At 48.0% G+C, this 25,153-nt stretch overlaps 1 protein-coding gene and 2 long non-coding RNA genes across 5 annotated transcripts; 2 read left to right on the plus strand and 1 right to left on the minus strand.

Annotated features, from left to right (window-relative positions):
* The first annotated feature begins 20 nt into the window (after nucleotides 1-20).
* Nucleotides 21-4,702, plus strand: LOC107196535. 3 transcript variants are annotated; one of them, XR_003043711.1, is made up of 3 exons: nucleotides 21-696; nucleotides 2,852-2,991; nucleotides 3,885-4,702. It is a non-coding gene; the product is annotated as an uncharacterized LOC107196535 (long non-coding RNA). The 3 variants fall into 3 exon arrangements; XR_001517955.2 differs by having other exon boundaries at nucleotides 21-556; XR_003043712.1 differs by lacking the exon at nucleotides 3,885-4,702 and adding an exon at nucleotides 3,500-3,878 and having other exon boundaries at nucleotides 21-556.
* A 3,494-nt stretch (nucleotides 4,703-8,196) lies between these two features.
* Nucleotides 8,197-24,055, plus strand: CHMP4C (charged multivesicular body protein 4C). The gene is made up of 5 exons (XM_006924054.3): nucleotides 8,197-8,631; nucleotides 19,124-19,301; nucleotides 20,901-21,015; nucleotides 23,537-23,702; nucleotides 23,885-24,055. The coding sequence occupies exons 1-5, from the start codon at nucleotides 8,442-8,444 to the stop codon at nucleotides 23,947-23,949; spliced, it is 714 nt and encodes a 237-aa protein (XP_006924116.1). The 5' UTR covers nucleotides 8,197-8,441; the 3' UTR covers nucleotides 23,950-24,055.
* LOC112472603 lies at nucleotides 20,499-24,066 on the minus strand. Its single transcript, XR_003043730.1, has 3 exons — nucleotides 23,978-24,066; nucleotides 23,447-23,563; nucleotides 20,499-20,561 (listed from the first exon to the last, which is right to left on the minus strand). It is a non-coding gene; the product is annotated as an uncharacterized LOC112472603 (long non-coding RNA).
* Nucleotides 24,067-25,153: the final 1,087 nt, after the last annotated feature.

The following is a 25,153-nucleotide window of genomic DNA, read 5'->3' on the forward strand; positions in this document are numbered from 1 at the left end:
GGGCGGGGCCAGGGCCGGAAGCGGTCGGGAGGCCGGAAGCAGTCGGGAGGCTGGGGTTACGCTCGCTCCTGGGCACTTAGGTACCCTCGCGAGAGGGGTGTTGGTCTGTCTTTGTCCCCGGAAGTCCTCTCGCCCGGTGCTGCAGGGAGGGCTCGGCTGCCGTCTGGAAGATGCTGCGTGACAGAGATCGACATGACCCTAGGGACCCGCGCAGCGCCTGGCTCAGGTGTTTGCGGGAGTCAAGTGAGCGAGAAGACGCTGGTCCTGCGGTCCCCGCGTCGTCCTGCACCTGTGTTACCCCATTACACAGTTGAAAGTGAATGCCGCTTGTAAGGGACTCAGTCGGCTTTTTAAAAAGCAGAGGCTTCCTTTTTTTTCTTGTCTTTTAAAAAAAATTCTTGTAGGAAAAGAAGAAAGTCGAGCTCCCCAGTGTGTACCGAACGCGGAGGGTCCCTCGGCTTGGGGAGCCCAGACCTCAGCCCAGCGACCTGAAGCCACCCGATGGTGGCCCCGTGCGGATGCAGGGGTGCCACGCGCTTGATGAGCCACCGCACAGGTACCGAGGAAGGAGAGGCTCGTCTAGGTGGGGTGCGATGCGTGCCATTCCCCTGACGTGACACCAGACGTCACCGACTCAGAGCGGATGAGTGACAGAAGTATTCATGACGGGGACCGGACAAGTACCCAGAGCCTCAGGTGTCCCTCGGGTGTCCCAGCGCCTCGTTCATGACTGTGGCTCGTGCCCCACCCGGCTGGGAAGCGGGTGTCACGACTTCCGGGCTTCCTCTGAATTAATTAACCTATTTAATATTTCCATCTTAGACTCGCCTGGATCTCTGGAGACACTTCAGAGCTTAGAGCTGGAAGCGACCCAAACTAAACACCAGCTATCTCAGTCCCCTTAGCGTTTCTTTTTTAAGACGAAGGAACAGGTTCACAGATGTTAAATGATTTGCCCAAACGAGTGTTAAGAGTCAGGATTACTTACCTGGATTTTGTATGTCTGCTTCAGCTGTTTGGGTCAATCAACAGCAGGTTTTCTGGAATTTTACTCAGTTGTCTAGAATTTACTAGGTCATTCTAATTTTCTAGAATGTTCTAGATAGGTGGCAGATATACATTTTATCAGTCCAATCGTAATGGAAAAGTTTTTCTTTTCTAATCATCTAATGCTTCCTAACCCCCCACCTTGCCTGGTTAGAATAGCTAAGATGATTAGAATAGCTAAGACTGTAGTCGCTAGCTCTTCCATTCTATTTGGTCTCCTTTGCTAATTTCTCCTCTAGGTGCTACTTAAACAGATCTGTTTCCCGTTACTTTTGTCCTTGGTTCATATGTCAATTTACATCCTCATACGAAGGACAGTCCCGTGGTTGCAGTGACTTCTATACCCATATTCTCAGCCCTGAGAACTTTCTCCCAAGCTGGACGACTCTATTTCCACCTGTCCATTCGACATATGTACTTGGCATCATTTGTCATGTAAAACTCGAGTCCAAAATGGGTTGCTCTTACCACTTGTGCCTCAGACATGTCTCTCGAACCTGTACCCTTCCTTCAATTCTCCGGTTATTTCTTTCCACTTTTACAGTTTAAAAGTTCAAACTGTAAATTCATCGTTATCATCGGATCAGCTTACAAAACAGACTTCTCTCCTCACCTTCAGAATGCAGTTTTAGCCCCTCACCTGGGAAGTCCTTCGGAATGCACGGGCCAGATTCAGTCCTCCAGGACATCAGGCCCCTGCTCTAGCAGCGCGTTCTGCGTGCTTTTCTCCCTAGCGCTAGCTGGGCAGTAATCTAATTTACCTGACCCCAGAAATCTTCAGTGGCTTCTACTAGCTACAAAATAAAATCTGCAGTCAGGTCGATCCAGCAAGTGTTCTGAGCATCAATTACACATCAGATACTGTTCTAGATTGATACAGAATTGAATAAGACATGGTCCCTGGCCTCAAGGAGCTCACAGAGTCCATGGGAGAATGTCTCCAGTGGGCACTTAAAGTCTTTCAAATCTTGGCCCAACTTACTTTCCTCTCATAATCTCTCAAATGCCTCTTCGCATTCCGTGCTCCCCGTGGCCACAGGCCCTTTACACATGCTGTTCCTTCTCTGCAGAACGCTCTTCTCTCTCCCGTTTGATCTAGTTTGTTTCTGCTTTTCCTTTTGCTGTCACCTCAAGTAGCTTTTCCTTAAAAAATTCTTTGTTCTCCCTTACTACTCATATCCTGCTGTGATTACAGTCACTTTGTGTCTCTTTCAAAGCATTTATCCCAGGCCTGATTTTATATTTGATTCTATGAATATTTGATCTTCCAACAGTTCATCTCCCACTCTAAGATGTCAGCTTCATGAGGACAGACACCATGTCTGTTTTTGCTGTCCATTGTATTATAATTGCCGTGAGCCTATTTTTTTTAGATATTAAATACATTTTTACTGGACAAACTAATGAAAAAAATATTTCATAACTCTGTGCACTAGCCAAGGTGAATTACTGCAGGTTTCCTGTAGATGCCCTTGGCTCCCTCCCCTGTGGGTTTTGTGCTGCTCCCTCTGCCATGGAATATTCCTTGTCCCATCTTTTCAAGTCAAATCCCTAGCCGTACTTGAGGGCCACATTTAAATTCCCTTCTTCAAGGCTTCCCTTTATTCCTCCCACAGTAAAGGAGTCACTCATTTTGGGCTCTTATTATGGTTTGTCTGTGCTTTATTAAACCTAGTTATTTCTAAGTTTTATTCTAATTATTCTCGTGCATATCTTCTCCCTTACCGGCTATAACCATGTTGATGACTGGACTGATGTTTCATTCATCATTGTAATTCCTTCATTCTACCGTGATGCCATTCAGCCTGCTCCCGGAATGAACACCTGCGGAACAGACCTACACCCGGCCCGCCCCGAGGAGTCAAGCTCAGTCAACCCACAGTCTGAAGATGAGCTACCCAGGCAAGGCTTTCCTCGCCATGCCGAATTTCAACAGACCTGCAGGTCTGCGTGCTTGAGTATAAATGCTTATGGTCGTAAGTCCTGGAGTTTTGGGGTGTTTTGTAACAGCGTCCTCATGGCAATAGCTCACTAACATATGGGGAATAAATAAAACAAAAGATAAGATATTGCATAATTCACATGACATGTAAAAGAATTTCTTCTCTCCAAATATCAGTTTATCTTGTATACCATGTTCCAAATCAGAACTTGAACATTCTACATTCAAACTTTAACAATAACAGCTAAAATCCTTTGATTACTATGTACCAGGCACTTATATGGATCATTTCGTTTAATCTTCCGACACTTTTAGATATCGTTAATGGCTTATAAAGTGACTCAAGTCCTTCCTCCCTATCCCCACCTTCTAAAATGGCTCTACCCGCTCACCTCCCCGCTGACCTCTTAATAATTGTACTTACCCAGAATCCTCCTGCCCCGCCTCATGGGCTAGTGCCTTCGTATAAAGTCCCTTCTCCTTTCCCTAAACTTGCCCCGTTGTCTTCAGCTCATCTTTCGGCTTCCAAAAGAGGCATCTGGGACCTGCCACGGACTGGATCGAATCCTTTGTCATATGTCCTGGCTTCCTATTGTTGCTGTAACAAGTGCCTACAAATTTCGTGGCTGAAAACAACGCAGCTTATTACCTTACAGTACTGGAGGTCAGAGGTCCTGAAAGCAGTGTGTCGGCACGGCACGTTCCTTCTGAAGGCTCCAGGGAAGAAGCCAGTTCCTTGGGCTGCCTTTGTTCCTTGGCTCGTGACCCCTTCCTCCCATCTTCACAGCCAGCAAAGCGGCATCCGCAAATATCTCTTTTTCGCCCGTCCTCCTCCATCCCTCCCCTTCCACCTGCCTCCTTCTCTGACTCTGACCCTTTCGCTTCCTCTTTTAAGGACTCTCGTGATTACACTGGGCCCCCCTGGATATTTCAAGATACTCTCCCCGTCTCAGATCCTGAACTTAATCACACCTGCAAAGTCCCTCTAAAGCCAGAGAATCAACATGGTCACTGGTTTCAGAGATCAGGATGTGGACAACTGGGGGTCGTAATTCCACCCGTCCCAACATACGTTCTTGTATTTCCCAGACTTACTTCTTCGTAACATTTATTACAATTTCCAAGATTGTATTTGTGCGACTACTGATGATATGTCTCCTATTTGTCACTTGAGGACAAAGGCTTTGTCTTATTCATTGTATCACCAAACCCTTGTTCAGGCTTGGCACATGGTGAGGCCTCAAAAAACATCTGTCCACTCAGTCGGTGAATGAACAAGTCAGTGCTGACAGACAGCTGTCCCCAAACTGTTACAGTCTTAATCAGCAGCGATAAACGTCATCAGAACGAGGAGCACGAACACGGGAGCTCGTTTCGTGCGGCCTGACTGGTCAAGGCCAGAAGAAGCACCGCGCTTTGTTCCGAGCACCCCGCCCAAGTGTGGCAGAGGCGAACTGGGACGTAGTTAAATGAAGGCAACGGGGAAGTGAAGAACGAAACACCAGCATCCTGAAAAACCCAGAGAATCCGTAGTTTCGGGCTCAGTAGAGACGAGGAAGGGTATGAAGCAAAACATCACTGAGACCCCCATCACCGGTCAGCATGGCGGCGCGTGTGGGGGGCGAGCCGAATGCGTGTGTTTTGAATTCCATTTACACAAAGCGTGTGAACGATGACACAGATGACTCCATCTAGGAAATGTGTTTCCCAATATGTTCATCTTTTGTATCATCATTTGAGTATTTTTTCACGATGTATTTCTTTATTCATCCATTTATACAAGAAATATTGATAAAGTGCCTGTGACGTGCCAGGGCCTGTTCTGGGAACTGGGGAACACCGGTGAACAAAACAGATGAGACCCCTGCTTTCACGGGGGGCCTCCTAGTGGGGATGGGCATGGAAAGTAAACGGAACAGAAACGCCCAGTCTCTGGGGGCGAGTGCTGAGTGCTAAGTGCTACGGGGAAAAATCAAGCTGGGAGGAATGGGCGTTCTCTGGGGGTGGGGAGAAGGGGAAGGAGCTGTGTTTGAAACGGGGTGGAGAGACGATGGTACTTAAAGACTTAAGGAAGTGTGCCTGGTGGCTTTGAGCCAGAGTGGGCAGGCCAGGGTGGCTAGACAGAGTTGGGGGGCGGGGTAGGACTGGACCAGGGGGGCCAGTGAAGTGAGGTGGGGTCCACAGCATGTCATAGAGCGGCCTGAGGACATTCCTGAAGAGCTCGGCTTTTCCCTGGAGTGAGGTGAGAAGTCGGTGGGGGACGTGGCCCTGGCTACTCTGCAGGGGGACAGCAGCACGGCCCAGGCGACCCTGGTGGGGTCAGTCACGAGTGTCCTGTGGTGTCTACCAGGACGAGAGTGGCTCGGAGCAGCGTGTTGGCAGCGGTGGTGGCGGCGAGTGGTCTGGTGTTCGGAGCAATTAGAGCCGTGGGGCTGGATGTGGGGTGCGAGAGAGGGCATCGGGGATGACCCCAAGGTTTTGTCCGGAACAAAAAGAAAGCTGCCGTTGTCACTAACTGAGGGACAATCTGTGTGCTCTTCCATGAGGTCCCAAGTCTCCTGTGATCCTATTCAGGTGTGACGGAATCCTGGCGGGAAAGGAAGGTGCTAGAATCAGCTTTAGGTAGGTTATGCGGTAAGGGTGATGTTACGGTACAGGGCCACGCCTTGTTTTATATCCATCGGTGGTTGGTGTGGAAAACAGCCAAGCCCGATCATCCTTAGATTCTGTAACTCTCCCGGTGAGAGATGGACGGAGGTGGGAGGCAGCAGAGATAAAGAGCTGCAAGCAGGACGCAGTCCCAGGCACCGTGTATCTTCATTACGACTCGGGGCAGTGCAGCTTTCAGTTTTGCAAAATTATTATTTTTCATAATGGCTACTTTTGCACTCATTGTTGTGTTTGGGTATTACATGCAGTGAATATTTAGTTCTAAGAAACAGCTGCTGATGGAAAGAATGTGCACACGCTTGTCGAGCTGCTTAATAATAAAGAGCTGTTTGATGATGACTCCGCAGGGCGTTTAAAGGGCAGTTCTGTTGCGTCAGAGCCCATTTGCGTTCTAGAAATGGATGTGATTCCGAGGGCTGTCCAAATGCATCAGTTAGCCTGACATCCAGGTCTTTTTAACAGATCTATAAATTTCCAATTTCCTTTGCCATCTTAACCGTGGTAAATCACCCCAAACCAGATCATCCTTTGAACAGCAGCCTCCTTATTAGCTGAGATCAATTGAGATTAGAAAATGAAAAATATGCTAGATGTCGAGAACCGTTTACGAAACCACATTTGTAAGATGAGTATCGAATGAAGATTAATGTGTTATTTTTCGGCTTCTACATCATTGATTTAAAAATTTATTCTCTAGATCCCATTGCTGGATTAAGCACTGGTATATATTTGGATGACTTGCTTGCTTGCAAGTATTATCTGTTCCCTACTGAGGTTATGTATTAATGGAAGAGAATAATTTTTAATTCAAATGTATCTTGCTCTGTAAACCACGTGTTTCTAAAAGTGCTACACATTAAATTGGGTGAAACTGATTATTTTTTCCATCGAATTAGAAATTAATGACTAAATCCTTTGTTTTAATTTCTGATTGATTTTCATTTGCTCTTCGGATAAAATACGAGGTCCTTATTGGCACATCGTGTGGCCCTCTGCGCTGGGCCCTGTCCGCCCTTGGAGACGGCCTCACGGGTCTCTCCTCTCCTGTCTGCACGTCCCTTGGCCTTTGGAACCCTAATACTTCTGACTCAAGATTCTGGCTCAGATTGTCTAAAATTTAAATTCTCTAACACGCTCTGCTTTATTTTTTCCCCATAGAATATAGAGTTCATAACTTTCTTAATTTATGGTCTGTCTGCCGCTACACGTATAGGTTTTAGTCTTTCTTTCTTCACTGCTGAATCTCCAACATCTAGAACTGTGTTGGGGATACAGAAAAAATGAGGTGACTGCCGTCACTAGAAGGTCGGCTCCTTTAGGGCAGGTGGCGCTTTCATTCCTGACGCCCCCTGTGTACAATACCGAAGATTAGAGCAAAAGACGTGTTGCAGGTCGTAAGAGGCAATGATAGAAGTGTCTAGCTGTGGTTGTTGGGGATGATACATCCATATGTTTGTGCGTGGTGAGCCTCCTAGAAAAGTGTGCAAGTTCTTTGGCAAAATTTGGTGCTGGCTGTTCTGATGTCAGATACAATGGGTCGACCTGCTGTTTCTGTGTCACTATGATGGCAGAAAAATTGAGTTATTGATCTTGGGTATCAAAGCGTACTTGTCACAGTGATGGAGGCTTTCTTCCACTTTAACCATCAGGGGTTAGCTAACGGCCAGCGGTAGGTTCCGATGATGTTGGCAGACGTGTTATGTGGGGTATGCCCAGCCCACGACCGCTAGACCATGGCCCAGTCCCACGCTCCACTTGTGCCGTGCTTGCGTCACCCCTGGCCGTCACACATCACCGCCCTTTCATCTCACCCGACTCTGGGACAGAGGGACTGAGCATGACCAAAACACGTTTCTCTCCTCCAGGACGTCCTCTCCTTTTTCACATAGCTGCCTCTGTAAAGACATCTGACAGATCCAAATGCAAAGGCGCAGAATCGAACGCAACAACCAAGCACGCTCAGCAGCCCCGGCGTTAGGAAGAGAGGCGACCAGCACCTTTCAGCCCCTTCGGCCATGTAAGGATGAGCTAGAACTGACCCAGGCCAACCGGCAGCCAAGCACGGGTGGCTGCACGGATTCCTCACCTGCAGAGACAGCCCAGTCAGACCAGCTGCTCCCCGAGTAAGCCAGGTGCTCACACACCTGCCCCCCAGAGGCAGGCCATGCCCTAAAGCCGGAGCCTCCACACACCCATCCAGACACGCCACACCCAGGCGGCCTCGTCTGAATGTTCTTATTCACGAGGACAGAAGCTGAGTTCAGAAGCACTGCACAAACACACACTCACAAACACACACGGGGTAAAGCGTCTCATTAATCAGGGTGGGCAACGCACTCTCTCTCTCTCTCTCTCTCTCTCTCTCTCTCACACACACACACACACACACACTTTCCTGCTTTTGCTCAAGTCCCCTGGGATACTGGTTTGCAGTCCCCTGAGCTGTACACAAACTTGTCCTCCCCTGGGACGTCCGGAGCGTGGACAGAGCGGCAACTTTGCTGTAGCCCCGCCTGAGTCTGGCACTCCTTCCCCTTCCTGCTGTCCCCGACCTCCCCGAGGCCGAGGCTGGTGGCGCCTGCAGCCAAGTCCAACTCCTGCGCCCTCCCAGCCCGGCCGCGCCGAGGGCGGGGCACCAGCGCCAGGAAATGCCCAGGAGTGCGTGTCACCTGCCCCGACGACTTGTTGATTCCCAGGGGCGCCGCCTTTGCGGGTCCGCCCCCGAGAGCGGAGGACGGTCTCGCTTGCCTGTCCCCCCAAGCACGCCCCCGACTGCACAGCCATGAGCAAGTTGGGCAGGTTCTTTAAAGGAGGGGGCTCTTCTAAGAGCCGTGGGGCCCCCAGCCCCCAGGAGGCCCTAGCCCGACTCCGGGAGACCGAGGAGATGCTGGGCAAGAAGCAGGACTACCTGGAAAACCGCATCCAGAGGGAGCTCGCCCTGGCCAAGAAGCACGGCAGGCAGAACAAGCGAGGTAGGCTCCCAGCCCCTCACCCAGCCCCTCCTTGGGGACGGGCCCTCGGCCCATGCACCTGTCCCGGGGCGGCCAGGTGTGCTTCTAGGAACTGGCACCGGCCCCCCAGGGCTGGGACGGCAGTGAGCCGAGCCTGCCGGGCTCCTGGAAGACAGAATGTCAGGGGGTGCCCCAAAATCTCAGTGGTCGAGATGAGCAGTGTTTGTTTGCAATATTAAAAAAGCTCAAAATTAATGCAAAAAAAATCCACGATGGAAACATATCAAAATTTAAAATAGAGACGAGATCAGTATTACTGATCTGTTTTTCTTTTGCCTCTGGCTCTTATGTGTTCTGCATGGGACTTCTTTATTTAAAATTCTTTTTTTTTAATGTGATATTTTGTTCATTATGAATTTTTTCCCACTAATTTTGAGTTTTAAATATATGACATGAAAATATTATTTCTCTTGATTACTGATTTTTTTGGTGCCTCCTTAAATTTTGCTTCTGGCTTGCCTCACCTTAGTCCCGCCCTGCTGACCCCAACACTAAATATCAGGTTTTCTGCTGTGCATTTGTATATTGACACACACATTTTAATTTGCATCTCGATCTCCAGGGAAGTATATTCTAGTATGTTCTAGTTCACCCAGTGCGAAGACTTTAGTTGGCTGTGTGAAGTTAAGACGTTATACAAAAAAAAAAAAAAAAAAGTCAGAGAATTAAATATTAAATTCTCTGTCACTGGCTTTCCCACACGGGGACTGTGAGTCTGGAAGGGTTCTTAGTGCTCCTTATTCTCTGCCGGAGTGGCCTCTTGGATGTATGGCTCTCTCTGTAGAGAGCAGCCCTAGGCAGCGCTGCTGGAACCTGGAAAATCCAGCCAGAAGTTAAAGGGATTTGCTCTTGGAACTAGAGGTCAGTGGCAGACGCAGAAATAGAAGCAGCCATACAAGACTCCTTCTGTCATAATAATGCTTGGGAGGTTTAGCTTCCCCCAAACGATGCTGCAATTGTTAAACGCAGGAAAGGAACCACGTTTCCTGGAGCTGACCTTGAAACTCTTCGCTCCTGATACACGCCCTTGCCCACTTATCGCCAACAATAAAAAGTCCAAGTTTCATTTTTCTCTGCTACTGCATATAACTTTTGGCCACATTGTAGCCTGTTTTCGAGTTAAGTGCTGGTTTCTGTTTTTACTTTATGTCTGAAAATATTTTGGGAGGTTATTACATGGCAATTTCTCTAGAGAGACTGTGCCATTATGGCTTGCCAAAACTCCATTCTGTTCCTCTGCCTTTCCCTTCAGTTTGATGCGTATTCTGACATTTGCTTAGTATCTGTCAAGGGTTTTCTTTTCTTGTTTGTTTTGTTATCCATTTGGATCTGTATAAAGCTTTATCTACAGTGGCTGCTCAATAAATATTGGTTTTAAAAATTTGAAAAATGGAACATCTGCTTTTAGGAAGTGGTGAAAATATAATTTGCTTTCAGAAGACCAAAATATAAAGTAAGTACAGACGTGTTCTCCGATTGGCAATGCACTAAAGTGTATACAAGTAGATTTTTATAGACACCCCCCCACCAAAAAAAATTAAAACAACACTACTTAAGAACATCAGCCTGACTTCCTTAAATCAGAGAAGTTACATACAGATGCAAGAATCAAGTGCAATTACCAACTGGTGTCAGAAAAGCCATTTGCTCTTTGTCGTTTATCCTTGGGAACTTCGTCGGCGTTGGCCCCGGGCTTGGTTCTGCAGTGGCCTCGAGAGTAGGCAGAGGCTGGCTGACTAGCATGAGGTCACCCATAACCCGGACTATGGAAGGAATTCAATCACAGACCATGCTTCAGAAATGCTGTCACTATCAGCGTCACCCAGTAAATCAAGTAACTTCGTAGACACATAGTTACTGTTTTGCATTAGCCACTAAGAAATATTGTCCCACATGTAATAAGGCCCAATTCACTTGGTACTACATGGACCTTGTGCCACACAGTGTCAGCGCTAGAATGGCTGTCAGTTACATGATAACCAGAGCGACATGATGTATGTGCAGCTAAACTCTAACTTCTAGAGGTGGTTGGCCAGCGACCATGCTGACGAGAATAATAGTTGAGTGGCCAGCTAGTATTATATTAGAAAAGGCCACACTTCTGGCCTGTATAAATTCTTTAGCTACCTGTTTCTCTACAGCAACAGAAGTTTTGACAGTTAGCATTCTGAATGTCAAAATGGATTTTATTAGTAATATGAGTAACTCTTAAATTAGCATAATAAATGTTAGAAGTGGGGTCTCACTGGTGAAGTTGTGGTTATTCTAAACATGTGGATTGGCTAAAATAGTTTAGAAACACCTCCTCCCTCCCTGTGTAAGAACAGGCGAGAAGACCAAGCCAGGTGTGTAACTGACGTAACATGAGGGTGGCACCCGAGGCCCCGTCCGCGCAGTGTCCAGGCTGGGGCTGAGGCTGTGCGCAGTCGCTAATGCCCCGCTCAAATCTACCAGGAAGGACCTGGACCTCCCTGTGCCTCGTCAAACTGGTTTCGCAGCAACCACCAAGTTCAAGGCACTGTCGGTCTATCTAAGAGGGCGATGGTTGGAGCAAGGGTTATAATTTGGTTAAAAACTTCAGGACGTCAGACGTTCTTCAATGCAGTTTGTTCAGGTTACTGCGATAGGTCTGCTTTATAGCTAGTGATCTGTGGGAAAAGCAAACTTTTTATGCAGCACTTAATTGTTTTCTTTTCCTGCTGGGCGCTGTCGTCTGGAACAGTTTTCAGTCCCGGCTGTTTATTAAAGTCCCCTCAGTGCCTGGGTCCCACCCCTGGAGATTCTGATATAATCGACTGAGGCTTGGGCGGCAGTATTTTTAAAAAGCGCCCCAGGTGAGTCTTTCCTGGGTCCGGGGTTCGGTATTGGGACCCTAGATCCGCAGTAACGCTAGTGAGGGGCAACACAGGTGCTCGCGGTCTTGCGGCGCTTCCTGGCCTTTTCCCGTTGTGCCACACGTGGGCTCCGGTGGTCCGGTGTGTGTCCCTGGCCGGTGGCCTCAGGAGCTGATGGTGTCAACACCCCAGCACACTGCAGACGCCCCCTGCTACCCTGGTCTGGCGGAACACCTTGGAGGTCGCTGCTTAACCTCCTTTATGAGGTCTTGTTTGTTTTTTTTTTTTCTTTTTAATATCATCAAGAGAGTCATAGGAATTTTGCTTAAATTTGACATCCTGATCTCATTTTTAGATGGAAAGTCACTTACCCCAGCACACTGCAGACACCCTCTGCTACCCTGGTCTGGCGGAACACCTTGGAGGTTGCTGCTTAACCTCCTTTATGAGGTCTTGGTTTCTTGTTTTGTTTTGTTTCTTTTTAATATCATCAAGAGGGTCATAGGAATTTTGCTTAAATTCGACATCCTGATCTCATTTTTAGATGGAAAGTCACTTAGTTAAGAGCCTGGGCCTCGAAGCCGACAGCTCTGGGTGTGCGTCCCGCTGGGAGCTGGGCGTCCCGCTGGAGCTGGGCCTTCAGCCCGCCCTCCCCGCCTGTGCAACTGTTTCTCCATCCGCACGACGCTGCCATAAGCTTGGTTCTGAGTTGTGAGGATCAGCGACGTCATTGTGTAAAGGTCTGAATTCAATGTTGTGTAAATATCAGCCAGTGTTATAACAATAACTTCTTTTTTTTTTAAGCTAAAATTGGCTTCTAGTAAGTTCCACTTATTGGCCCAAATTTCATCTTCTGCATGAATAAGGAGTAAATTGACTCCACCTGTCACAGGAAGACCGTTTACATATTTGGAGACAGCGGTCCCTTCTCTGAGCCTCCTGCTCCATGACCCCCGTTTGTCACTTCCTCAGTTACCCCTTCCGGGCTGAGGTTCCCTTCCGGGGTGGGGTCTCGGGTGAAGCCCCTGAGGCCCCCGAGGACAGTCTAGTGCGACTGGAGAGGGAGAACCCCTGAAATTCACACCCTAGTCCTGGCCTGTTGGTTCCTTGTCCCGGGCTGAGCAATAACTCCAAGTACGTCATTGCAAGACCCGGGCGGGTCCGGCTGGTGCCGAGGCCGCTCTGCTGGGGGCCGGCGGAGCAGCGTGTGTGGCCGTCCCTCAGGCTGAGCTCAGTACAGGAACGTGCTTGGGCTCTCGAACTGCTTTGCAGTAGAGTCGTCACAGAGCTGGGTCCTGCAGGCTCAGAGCCCAGGGCCCAGAGGACTTCTGAGTGGAGAGCGCCCCAGCCAGCTGAGCGCCCAGGGGTGAGGGCAGAACACGCGGGACTGCAGACTGCAGGGCCCTGAGGCCGCGTCCCCTGGGAGCTATCACTTGACCAGCGACCTCCTTTCCTAAGAGAGTTTCTCAAAACGGGCTCGGATGGCCTGCATCGGATCTCCCTGAGGACGTCTAATGACATGTACACTCACCAGCCCCTCCCTGAAAATTCTCACGTGGTCGATTGAGTGCAGGGTCCGGAAATCTGAACTTTGAACGAAAACTCCATGGTGCTGATGCGTGCTCCAGGGCGAGGCCCTGAAGAGTTACTTCTGCTTCTCCCCGCCCCCCATCCTCACCCCGATACCTGGATGAGGTGCATCTAACCTCCTCCCCGTCTGTTCATCCCCAAGGGACTGTTTCCGGGAGCTTCTGCCGGGTCCTCATTAGTCGCCTGCTTCAGTTTTCTCTAGGGACGGGCATGTGGCAGTGCGACTCCACAGCTTTTGTGAGGGGTCTCAGCATTCTCCAGGGTTCAGATGACGGCCTCTTCGGTTATCTGATTGTTTCGTACACTCAGGACACTGTTCCTGACTTCACTGCTGGAAGGACGGCACCGTTACTGGAGGAGACAGCCCGCCACGGAGGATGCAGTTAATCCCTTTGAACTAGAGGAAAGTCGGACAGGTTTCCTCAGCTGCTTAAAAGCACAGCCGGGAGCCTGGAAGGTTGAAATGCGCCTTCCAAGCGGGTTAAATGACATGCTCTAAAAACGTCTCTCTCTGCGAGACTGGGAGGGATGCTCCGTCTGCAGGGTCTGTTGCATGTCTTTGCAGACGTACAGCTGTTTCTTTTCCAAAATCGTTGACGAGACAGCAGAGTCGAAGCCTGTGTAGCTCGTGGAGGGCCTGTGGTGTCATCATCCCACGGGAGGAGCAGCTCATGGAGACCCTCAGGGACACCTCTCTGCTCTTTGGAATAGGAGCCCCTTGTCTTAGTGTTTGCAAGAAGCTGACTGTGCCTGGCAGAAGTCACAAAAAGTGTCAGGTGTCTTGAGGTCAGATCCAACCATACAAGAATCATCTGTTTGCCCATACAGGGTTTTTTTTTTTTTGTTTTTTTTTTGAAAATTATAAACCAGCTTTTAAATTGGGGGGATTTTGCACGCAAATCCAGATTTCTTGCTTCTTTGAACAGCCAGCCGGGAGTCTGGGCCCGGGGCCCATGCGGCAGTGCAGACGGGAGCCGAGAAGTTTCCTTCCATGAGTTCAGGCTTACGTTCTCCAGTCACCGGACGTCCCATGCTTTCTGTTGACACCCTGACATCGGGGCCAGTGTCCACTGCCATTTATAGCCGCCCTTGCACGATCTGCTTTTGTTAGAGTAGAGGAACATCCCCCTGTGTTTTCTCTCTCACAGGTGAGAACAAAGAGGGCCTTTGACTGCCACCACCCCCACCCTCACCTGCCCGCTTTCTCCGAGCTGGCTCTGCCCAGGCCAGTCTGTAGTTTGTGGTGTGGTAATTATAGCGTAAGTCGGGATCTCTCGACTCTGGGTACATTTTCAAGTTTCTCTCAAATATTTTGAAGAGCAGAAGCCATATGTTAAGCAGAGGCATTTAAGATTGTGTCCAAAGCAGAACTTATTATTATTAACAACAAACAATTGCGGGGTCAGGCATTACACCATGTGACTCCTGCTGGAAGGTTCTGGCAGCCCGCGAAGGAGGTTATGATGATGATTATAAAGTCCCTAACGTTTAGCCGGCACTCGCTGCGTGCTGGGCACCACACTAAACACTTTATGCGACAGCCAGGATCTGAAGCCGGAGCGCTGACTCCAGCATACAGTGTTCTGATGTCTTGCACATTTCGTCGTGGCTGCTGCTCAAATGAGGGAACCTCACTTAGGGAGAGTGGAGGTCGCCCGTCACGGTTGTCACACACCGTCATTAACCGACAGAGACGGGACCAACGTGCAGGTCCGGCGGCTCCAAAGCCGCATCCTTCATAGCAAATTGCATTTCTTGATTTTTTAGAAAGTAACCTAAAGTTAATTCTCAGGAAGAAACATGGCGTACTTTCTAATGGAGAACTTTAAAACTTTTTCTCAAAAAAAAAAAGGAGAATGCTTTTGGGTTAATAGTTAGTTTCCAAATAAGTGTAGACGCGAACCGGCCTGACCAGAGGGAAGAGGATACTTCTGACATCGGCTCTGGGTACGGTGGGGGGCGACGTGCGTTCGGGGTGTAGCTTCTCAGTGTGAACGGTGGCACTGTGCTGGAGCCCCTCGCGTGGAGCCCCTCCTGAAATGTGGAGCATTTTGTTCCTGTCATGTGACTGACGGGGAAAAAGAACGCGTAACTTGCTCGGCGGTCTCAGAAGTAAGATGCGCAATCTCTATCATTCATGAATGTTAATCATTATTAATGCATTGATGTTATTAGTAATAATATCGAGTGGCTAAGTCCCTGCCATGCACAGGGACTGTATAAAGTGTTTTCCATAAATTATCGTTAATTCTTAAAAGTCACCCAGCCTGGTGGGGATTGTATCCCCATTTCCAGAAGCGCAAGCTGAAGCTCAGAGAAGGGAGGTGACTTACGCAGGGGCACACGTCCCAGTCACGGAAGGAGGAGTCGCGCTCGGGCCTCAAACGCCACCATGCTGTCATTGTGCCAGGTGCACAAAGCTGTCCGATGTGTTCATTTAACATTCATTTCGTCTTCTGTAAAACAGGCCAATAATTGTATCTGCTCTTGGGGTTTTCGTGAGCGCTAATGACATAAATGTCATGGCACATAAAGCACTTCGCGCCAGCATGGCACGTAGCAAACAATCGATCACGTTGTTGTGTTTCGCTGGCCATATGCTCGGTGCTGGGGAAGCAGGAGAGGAGAATCTTGGCTCGCGTGGCTTGTAATTAGCATGGGGGAGGTGAGCTGGAGCAGGTTGTACGAGTAATTATAATACGCTGTAGATAAGCGTCTGCAGACGGGGTGCAGGCAGAGGGGGGCAACTGGCCATTCGCCCCGTGCGAGAAAACCCTCAGACAGCTCTGGTCACTGATGCGGTGAGCCTCTCTGCGGAGTGACGCTGCCGAACGGCCTTTGTGCCAGGCGACTTTGAAGAAGTCGTTCAGGTCTTTCCTAAGCAAAAGCTTAAACAAAGAGAGAGTGTTCTGTGAGTAAGGTGTACGTAAGGTTCTGTAAGCGCTTCGCTCGCGACGTGTCGCCTCTGGGAAGGGAAGCAGCCGAGCCGTTACCTTGGGCCTCCACAGTCCAAAGGGCAGGGTAGGGTGGGGAAGCAAAGACACCAGATGAGTGTCCCACACCCACGTTAAAGTGTTTCTCCGGCCACTGTAGGAACTGCTAGCCTGCACCTGCCCTCCAGCCACCAAAGGAAGCCTGCCTGCTGGCTCTGGGCAGCCTTCCCTCCCAAGGCTCCCCAGGGAGACACGCTTCTGTCACTGCAAGAGGCACATGAGCGCGTACTAGCTATTCTAGTCTTATTTATACGTGTGACCCTATACTACAAGATCAGAAGAATTTTGAGGAAAGGTAATTGCATCAAGGATCAAGACGAAGCAAAGCAAACGGCTGAACTCAAGAAAAGAGAGATAATGTAAGAAATAAAGAATGTTAAAGACAAAACTTCTATTACTATTCTTCATGGAGAGTCCAGAGGCCATGGCATTAGGAGAGAAGAATGAGCCGCCACATGAATGAACAGCGAGGAGCAAAAGTGCTTAGAAATTAAAAACATAATTACAAATAAATAAAAGAGGATAAAAGTAGAATAAATAGAGCTGAAGACTCGTTCGTGATCTGGAGTATGAAGGTAAGGAATTCTCCCCGAACACGGGACAAAGAGAGGTGCACTAGGAGACGGCAGCACGGACCCATGGGGTCCGACGCCGTCCCGTAGGGATTTCCAAAGAGAGGGGACAGGGAGAGTGGTCGGGCAGGCTCACTGTGTGCGTAACAGTAGGACCAGGAACAGGAACTTCAGAGGAGAGCGGACAGAATTAATGCAGGCGAAAGAAGGAAAAAAATATTCAAGAATATGGTTTCCACAGGATGACAAAGGAAGACATAACTCTACGGAATGAAAATACTCAATGAATGCTTACTTCCTCACGGCATAGAAAAAAAGAAAAGAAAAGAAAAAAGATCATGCCTAGGCCTGGTGAAATCTCTTAATTCCAAGATAAAAAAGAAAATCTTAAATGTTCCCAGAGAGGAGACAAGGAAACAGATTATCTACAAAGGGATGAGAAGAAGATTATTTTCAAACTTCCAAGTATCGGTTACCCAGAGACGAGGGAATAGCATCTTAACAGTTTTTAAATATTCTGAACCTAGAATTCTATAAAAATCCAAACCATCATTTGCGTCTGAAACAAAGACATTTTCAGACCTATAGGAATTTAGAGAATTTATATTTGTGTGCCTTTTCTGAAAAAGTAGTTAATTTCTTTTGGTAAGGTAAAAAAATTAACCCAAAAAAGGATGATGCAAGATATAGAAGCGAGAGTGGGAAAATAAGCCGGCGACGCTATACTTTAGTGCAAATAACTGTCGAAATCGTGTCTGTCAAGCTTAATGCAATTGCTAAGAAAGGTTTCCTTAAAAATTGGAAAGATAATAAAAAACAGCCAGTAATCACCTGGAACTAATAAAATTGTACATCGTGTTAATCAAACATTGGAAAGTTTGGGGTTGGAAAGAATCTCGTTTGGGAACAATAAATTATACATAAAATATGGATTAATTGTCATATGGATAGAATACTTAAATTTAATTATATATTTTAAAAGCCAGGGTATCCATTAGAAGAATAAATTTAGTATATGTAACTGTCCACAAATTAAAGAAAAAGAACAAGGAAAATTTGATCAATCTATATAAAGACAAGAAAGTGAAAAGAAAACAGTAAATATAACAAACAGAAAACACAGAAAGGATGACAATAAAAAGATCATGGTAGATGATATATTGGTTGTCACCATAAATGAGAATGAGTTAAAATTTAACGTTAAATGAAAGAGACCATCTGAATGGTCAAATGGTTAAAAAAGGTCACACGAACTAAATATCCAAGCACATGCTATCTGTAATAAGTATACTGGAAAAAAGCAAATAAAAGACAATTTTGAAATAGAGGTCCCCATAAAATTATTACAGGCAAATTGTAACAAAAAGAAAGTTGAAATATTAATTTAAATATAAAACAAAATGGAATTTAAGACAAAAAAAAGAGATTAAATGGGACAGAGAGTAATATCTCCTATCGATTGCCAATAAAATCCAACAAGAAAGTATAGTGACTGAGTCTCTGTGCACCCAACGAAAGGCACTGGAATAAATAAACCAAACCTGTTGGAATTATAGGGAGAAATTGAGCGAAACTGAAGAGAGCCTTCTCTCAGAAATCCGTTGCGATAACGTGCTTCACCAGGAAACCATAAGCGTATCTGGGTCCTTTTGCCAATTCCATTTAATCGTCTTTATATCCACATCCTCCTGCTGCTCGTTTCCTGCACCTTTGCCAAATGCCTCATCGAATCTCGCATTTTAGGGTCTCTCTTGTGGGTGCCTTCCAAGGCGCCACGGTCAGAGTTTCGTGACTTCTGAATGAAGCTGGTGAGGTTATTTTGCTCAGGTGCCGATGGGAGTGTATTTAGATGTCGTTTCTCCGAGGCCAGCGCTTCTGCCACCAGCCTGCCGCCTGATCCTTGGGTGTGACCCTCTAGCACTCGTGGGCACTCGTGGCTGGATGTAACCTTCCTGACCATCTCATGATCATTTCAGACCAAGACACGCGGTGTGGACACCTAGGTTTTGGACGGTCTGCCTTCAAGCGGGTCACCTAACTTCTCCGAGTCTCAACTAACTTGCCTTTGAAATAAGAGTAAACAGTCGTTAAAGTTCTTTCTCTAAAGTTTTATTTTTCTATTGCATGATTTTTACTCATATTTTTACATCTATCCCTTTTCAAAAATCCGGCACTGACAGAAGCGTTTCTGTGGTGTATTTTGTGGAATGTGAAAATTGACTTTTCCTCCTCCGACACGCGCCAGGTCTTGGGAAGAAGAGTATAACGAATGTCTGAGTGAGCAAGAGCTGGGGCGGGCCGTGGACAGACGGTCTGGCCCTTTGGTGTCTCCGCGTCCCCTCCCGGTCTCCCCTTTGTCTGTAGGTGTCGACAGTGCCGAGTCCCTGGTCGGCACTGAGCAAATGTCAGTCGAGTCAGTGGCTGGGCTCTCTCTGCTTATAAACACGGCTTCTCCCTTATTTAGCTGCATTACAGGCACTCAAGAGAAAGAAGAGGTTGGAGAAGCAGCTCACTCAGATCGACGGCACGCTGTCCACCATCGAGTTCCAGCGAGAGGCCCTGGAGAACTCTCACACCAACGCCGAGGTGCTCAGGAACATGGGCCTCGCCGCGAAAGCCATGAAGGCCGTCCACGAGAACATGTGAGTGACCCGGCCGTCCCTCGCAGTCACCAGTGGCCTCGGTGTTGGGAGCTGGGTGACGATTCGGGCTGGGATGGGCCGATCCTTTTGAGGCACTTTGACGCATTGGAATGGAATGCTCCCTCAGAGAAAGGTTAGAAGTCATAGTGGCAAAAACAACCAACCAACCAAACAAACAAAACAAAACGTGAAAACACGAAGAATGTTTCGTTTTGCCCTAAGCACTTCCCAGTCGCCTCGCTGTTGTCTGACGCTCCCGTCTGTAACTTTTCATTCGATAATTTTAAGAAAGGCTTAAATGTCAACACCTGGGAGGGTGTTAGAACTGAGAAACGATGTTGTCAAACTGTGGTGGGAATCAGTCACCTAGAAATCTACCGATGAGAACGCAGATGCCCAGGCCTCTTGAAGAAGGGCCGGGACTGGGCCTTCCTGTTTTTAACCAAGTCCCCAGGTGATTCTGATGCTATGCGACACTAACCCATGCTGAGAACCGCTGACACAGAGTGAGAGTTATGAGCGTGGACTTGGGGTCAGAGTTTCTGGGTCACAACCCCAGTTGCACGCAGGCTACCCTTGGGCAGAGGACTTTGCGGCTCCTTATTCAGTGTCCTTATCTGTAAGTGTGAATAATAATGCTATTTGCCGGATGTGGTGACCGTGAGATTCAGTGAGATGCTGGATACGATGCATTTAGTTCCTGGTATGGAGTAAGCAATCAATGACCAATATTCATAGAGGTAAGCGGGGCTAGTGACAGTTTGCTTTGCATTCGCACTGGGAGATCAGTGCCTGGGATCTGATCCTTTCCGGAGATTAAATGTGACAGTAAGGTCACAGAGTAGTGAGCGCCCAGAGGGTGTGAAAAGGTGAAGAGGCGGAGGCTGGGGTCAGGAAGACACCTTTGCTAACATTCTTCTGCTTTGACAATTTATTGATGGTCAGCCATCATTGTGACAGCTTCGGAAAGATCATCATATTCACTATCAAAGTCAAAATCCTCGACCCTTGTCGTAAGCGGGGTGCTAAAATTCATCACAGAATCATAGTCTTTCTCTCCAGGTGGTTTAGCGGTATCATCCAATTGTGTTTTTTTGGTTCTTCTGTGGGCTTCACAGGCCTCGTCCCACCTTCAATGTCACTTCCCAGTGCAGTTCTGGAGAATAGTCCTCTAGTTCCAGAATTCAGCTTCTCCAGAAGGCGAGAGCTTCCCCAGCTTATTTTAGTTATGGTGGTCCTTGGGGTCCACGGCTCCATTTCCTGCAGAGATATTTAAATTTTACATATGCCCTATAAGACAAAATTTCAAGATGAGTCTACAAATATCTTGTTAGTTACAAAATAATTTGCTCTCTAGTGACTTCCTAGTGTAAAGGCTGTTTATTTAATATTTAAAAGGTATGCACATATACAGCATTATTCATTTTTTTGAAATGCAGATGATTTTTAAAGTCGATAAATGTCATCGCCAGGAATATTTGCTACCCTACCGAAATACGAATTTATATTCGATTGACTCATTTTTCATATGGGATTATGTGTAAATTCATAATTTTAAAGTAAAATTCTAAAGTACTTCAACAAAATGTTATTTCTCAGGGATCTGAACAAAATAGATGATTTGATGCAAGAGATCACAGAGCAGCAAGACGTCGCCCAGGAAATCTCAGAAGCCTTTTCCCAACGGGTCGGACTTGGCGATGGCTTTGATGAGGTGGGTGACGCGATGTGAAAAATGGCGCAGCGTGGCCTCTGCAGAGGATAATGCCCGCCATTTATGCCAGGCGGGTTCCTGACACAGCTCCTTAAGGATCGTCAAAGAGTAAACGATATTTGCTAGAAATGTACTTAAGAGGGAAATGAAGTGTTGGTAGGTCTGATTTAAAGGCAAGATTAATACGGTTTGGCAAACAGTCCCCTTGTTAAGTTTTTAGCTATTAAGGAAGCGCAGCCTGCGATTATGTAAAGTTAGTGACTTTTAATGGTCGGAGCCTAAATAGCCCATTACGGAGAGGAATGGGGAGCTTGCACATCTGGGCAGAACAAAATAGACTGTGTCTCTGTGCCCGGAACAGACGCGTCGCGCTCTGGCGTTAAACTAGAGCTTAGGCCGCCTCTGTTTGCTGCTTGGGGTGTCAAACAGTAAATGTAGACCGGCATCATTAACACGCGCGTTCCACTGAGATTCATCAGCCCACTCCGACAGCCCGTGATTGTTGTGGTGGCATCTGCACTGTGAATGTTGGTCGTTCTACACAAAGCACACACAGGGCGGACCAGCACAGACCTCGAAACGCTCCCAGGTCCCAGGGGAGGGTGGAGAAGGATCGGGCTTCCTGCACCTCCCTGGAGTTAAAAATGGTGCATCAGGTAAGGGAAGTGTGGTCCCACGGGATCACAGCGTGAGAACTGGGTGTCAGCAGCCTTTGAAAATGGTGTAGCGTAGGAGTCAGAAAATTTTGGCCAAATTCAGGCCAAATCCTTCCCATGGCCCTTTTTTGTGTGGCCTATGAGGAAGGAATGGTTTTGACGTGTATAAAGGGTTGCAGAAAACTGATAGCGTTAGCAACAAAGAACACCGTGACAGAGACCATACGCGGCCTGCAAAGCGTAAAATAGTGCCATGTGGCCTTTTACAAAAAGTTTGCCCAGCCCTGGTTCGACTAATGAGCTTCAAAGGCTCTGGGCTCACGACGATATCTGCCATTTGTTAGTGAACTTCGTGTAAGGTCCTTCACTTTTCTGCTCCTTAATTTTCTCATCTACAAAATGGAAATTACTAAATCACCAAAGTTGATTAAATTCTTAGCTCCAAAGTTTCTTAAATTCTAAAATTCTTTTATGGAGCTGTCGATAACTGTCAAGCATTACTGGTAATTCCGGGAGCACGTTCAGTCAGGATAGCGTGTTCTGCCATCACCGTATTTACTGTATTTGTTCCTGACTGTTTGGCGAAATAAGACCTGAGTATTCATCCTGAAGGTGCTTGTTCCTACGGCCCCTGAGGAACCGTAAAGCGCGAAGCGACCGGGCACACTATCCCACGTTCACTTCCATGCTTTATTTCCTTTCCGTGAGGTAGGTTTATCAGCGGTCAGACGGCCGATTAACCTGCTGCACGTCTGATGCACGTGGACTTGATCAAATGCGGTCGGTTAGGCAGCTCCTCTCTCGGCTCGTAGTATTATTACTGTCATCTTAGGGTAATAGGGTATTTACCCTATTATAGGGTAATTAATTATCTGCTTATGTGTTTTTCTGCCACCTTCGATAATAAGCCCCTTCAAGGTAGCGACTTGGCTCAACTTTGCACTCCCAGGTTTGAGTTCAATACCTGGGCAGGTGTGAGCGCTCAGTAAACTTGTTCGATCGTGAACAAATGAATAAACACATGAAGATAATCCTTGGCCAACTATCAGAGTGTCTTAGGTCACACGTAAGGACAGCCTCAGAATTCTAACAGTGACAAATTTCGTTTAAAGTACCAACCTCTCTCAGGGGGCGGGGGACTGTGCGTGACCCAAAGGTCCATAAAGCCAGTTAGATCTGAACTCTTTCAAGTCATCTGCCATCTGTCATAGGCGACTTAGACCCTTGAAAGTCTCTCACTGGGCTAGCATTTCTAAGGTTCTTGGGACAGAGAGTAGTTTAGGATTAAAGCAGATTTTGGGGGACTATTGTGAAAAGAAAGAGATACAGTACACCAACCTTGAGGTGATGTTTTCTTAAGCTAAACACAGCACGATTTATGTGGGTTTTGGTGATTAACAAAAGAGCTATATTATCTTTGATTCTTTTTGCTTTCTGTAAATTCTGTGTTTGTCATATCTGTTGCGTTATTTCGACAGCATTAGCGCAAATGAAAATATCTGTTTCCGCTAGTGAAAGTTTCACAGATTCTTAATTTTTAACAGCAGGAAAGAAAAGATACATTGGAAAGGTGACAGACAAGGTGTAAATTTCTTGGAAACTGTGGAGGTTTTGTGTTCGGCGAACACAAATTACTTGAATGACTGTTTACTGAAGTATTATAAGATTAACTACAACCAATTTGCACAACCCAAAATATTCATTTTTAATCATTGCTCAGTGTTGCAAAAAAGGCTTAGTCTTAAAATAAATATTCCATTTCACTGGGTTCTCACATATCAATTGGGTAGCAGATGTTCTCGTTATTGAGGAAAGCCGGGGCTTGAAACGTCGACGCCATAATTCTCTCTTTCTCCTGCGTTCAGGATGAGTTGATGGCAGAACTTGAAGAACTGGAACAGGAAGAATTAAATAAGAAGATGACAAATGTTCGACTTCCAAATGTGCCTTCCACTTCCCTCCCAGCCCAGCCAGACAGAACGCCAGGGCGGAGGCCGGGCATGCCGGCCACTGCACAGCGGCCCCGACCAGGTGTGTCCCCGGCTCACGGCCTGCGGTCACGTGGTTGCCCAGACGACAGCCGGCCCTATCCCTTTGAGCACTTAGTTTTTTTTCCATGAGTGTATACCTTTTTATACATAATTTACACCTGCTTTCTATGCTGAAAGTGTGAATGTCACCTGTTACTAATTTTTACCCCTTTTATGTTCTAGCATCTTCCAGGATGGCGGAAGAAGATGATGATGCTATCAAACAGTTGGAAGCTTGGGCTACTTAAGTTAAAACGGTTTTTTTTTGACACTTACATGAATGAGCTGTACGCAGGGTGTAAAAGAGCGTTTTTGCCAAGTCCAGGAGTTAACAAAGATTCTGTTTTATATTTATACTGGATGAGTAGTTGTCTTTTAATCCTTATAAGTAAAAGTTGAAAAAGGAGTCGTGCCAGACGTAGAGTCAGGGGCGGAAAGGGGCTTCTGGTGGCATCTTCGAGGGTGTCTCCAGGGGACACGAGGGGCCTCGCCCCGGCACGTGGCTGGCGCTCCCTCTCTGTGTTGACAGGAAACGGAATTGTTGACATGGAAACCGCGGAACTGCTGATAAGCTGAGGGCGAAGCGCTGGGGAAAAGCTGGGAAACAGCTTCGCGCCCTCTGCAGACGCGTGTGGCCTGCAGCCCGGAGGATGCGGAGCGCGCGGCAGACGTGATCCGTGTCCCCCGCAGGCGAGACCCCCCGCGGGCGGTCCCGTGCGTCTGCGCGTGCACAGTGACATCGAGCTTCGCCCGCCGCGGTGCCGAAGCGGCTTAAGCTTGGAGCGGGGCGGGGGGCGCGTTTGCCCAAGTGTCCGAAGGCAGCGACAGCCTGGGCGCTGGCGAGGACCTCCCGGGCGTGACCGTCGCGCCTCCCCGGGTGCGTGGACGCTCACTCGCTCTTTCCTGCTTCGCGGGCTCTGCTGCAGTCATTCACGCTTTCCAGCACGTTCCTTGTAAATACGTAAAAAATACAGGCAATGAAAAGTGTATCTTGAATAACATTTTGGCCGTAATTAGTTTTAAATGAAAGTAAGTTACAAAATTCCGTATTGCCCATTAGATGTCACGGACCCTAACATGACAAAGGACGTTTTGTCAGACGCGTGAGCGTTCCCCGCACTCGCTTAGCGGCGTGCGGGAGCGGGGACAACGCCGGGCCTGCAGGTGGGTGTCGGGCACCCAGCCCCGGCGCTGCCGCTGGCCGGGTCCCGTGAGCTCCGAGGCCCTGTGTCCACCGGGCCCCGGGCCCAGCCCGATGAGCCGCGACGGTTCCGTTGCGCCACAGGCCCTTTGCACACGCTGTCCTTAGCGGTCCGCCCGCCTTCCCCAGCACCACGCCAGACCTTACCGATTTCCTGCGTCCTAGCGCACGGGCCGCGTCCGGGGAGCCGCGTCCGGGGAGCCGCGTCCGGGGAGCTGTCCGTGGTAGCGCGGGCCGAGCCGGGGCTCCCC

The sequence above is a fragment of the Pteropus alecto genome, unplaced genomic scaffold, assembly GCF_000325575.1.
Source record: "Pteropus alecto unplaced genomic scaffold, ASM32557v1 scaffold87, whole genome shotgun sequence".
Lineage (NCBI taxonomy): Eukaryota > Metazoa > Chordata > Mammalia > Chiroptera > Pteropodidae > Pteropus > Pteropus alecto.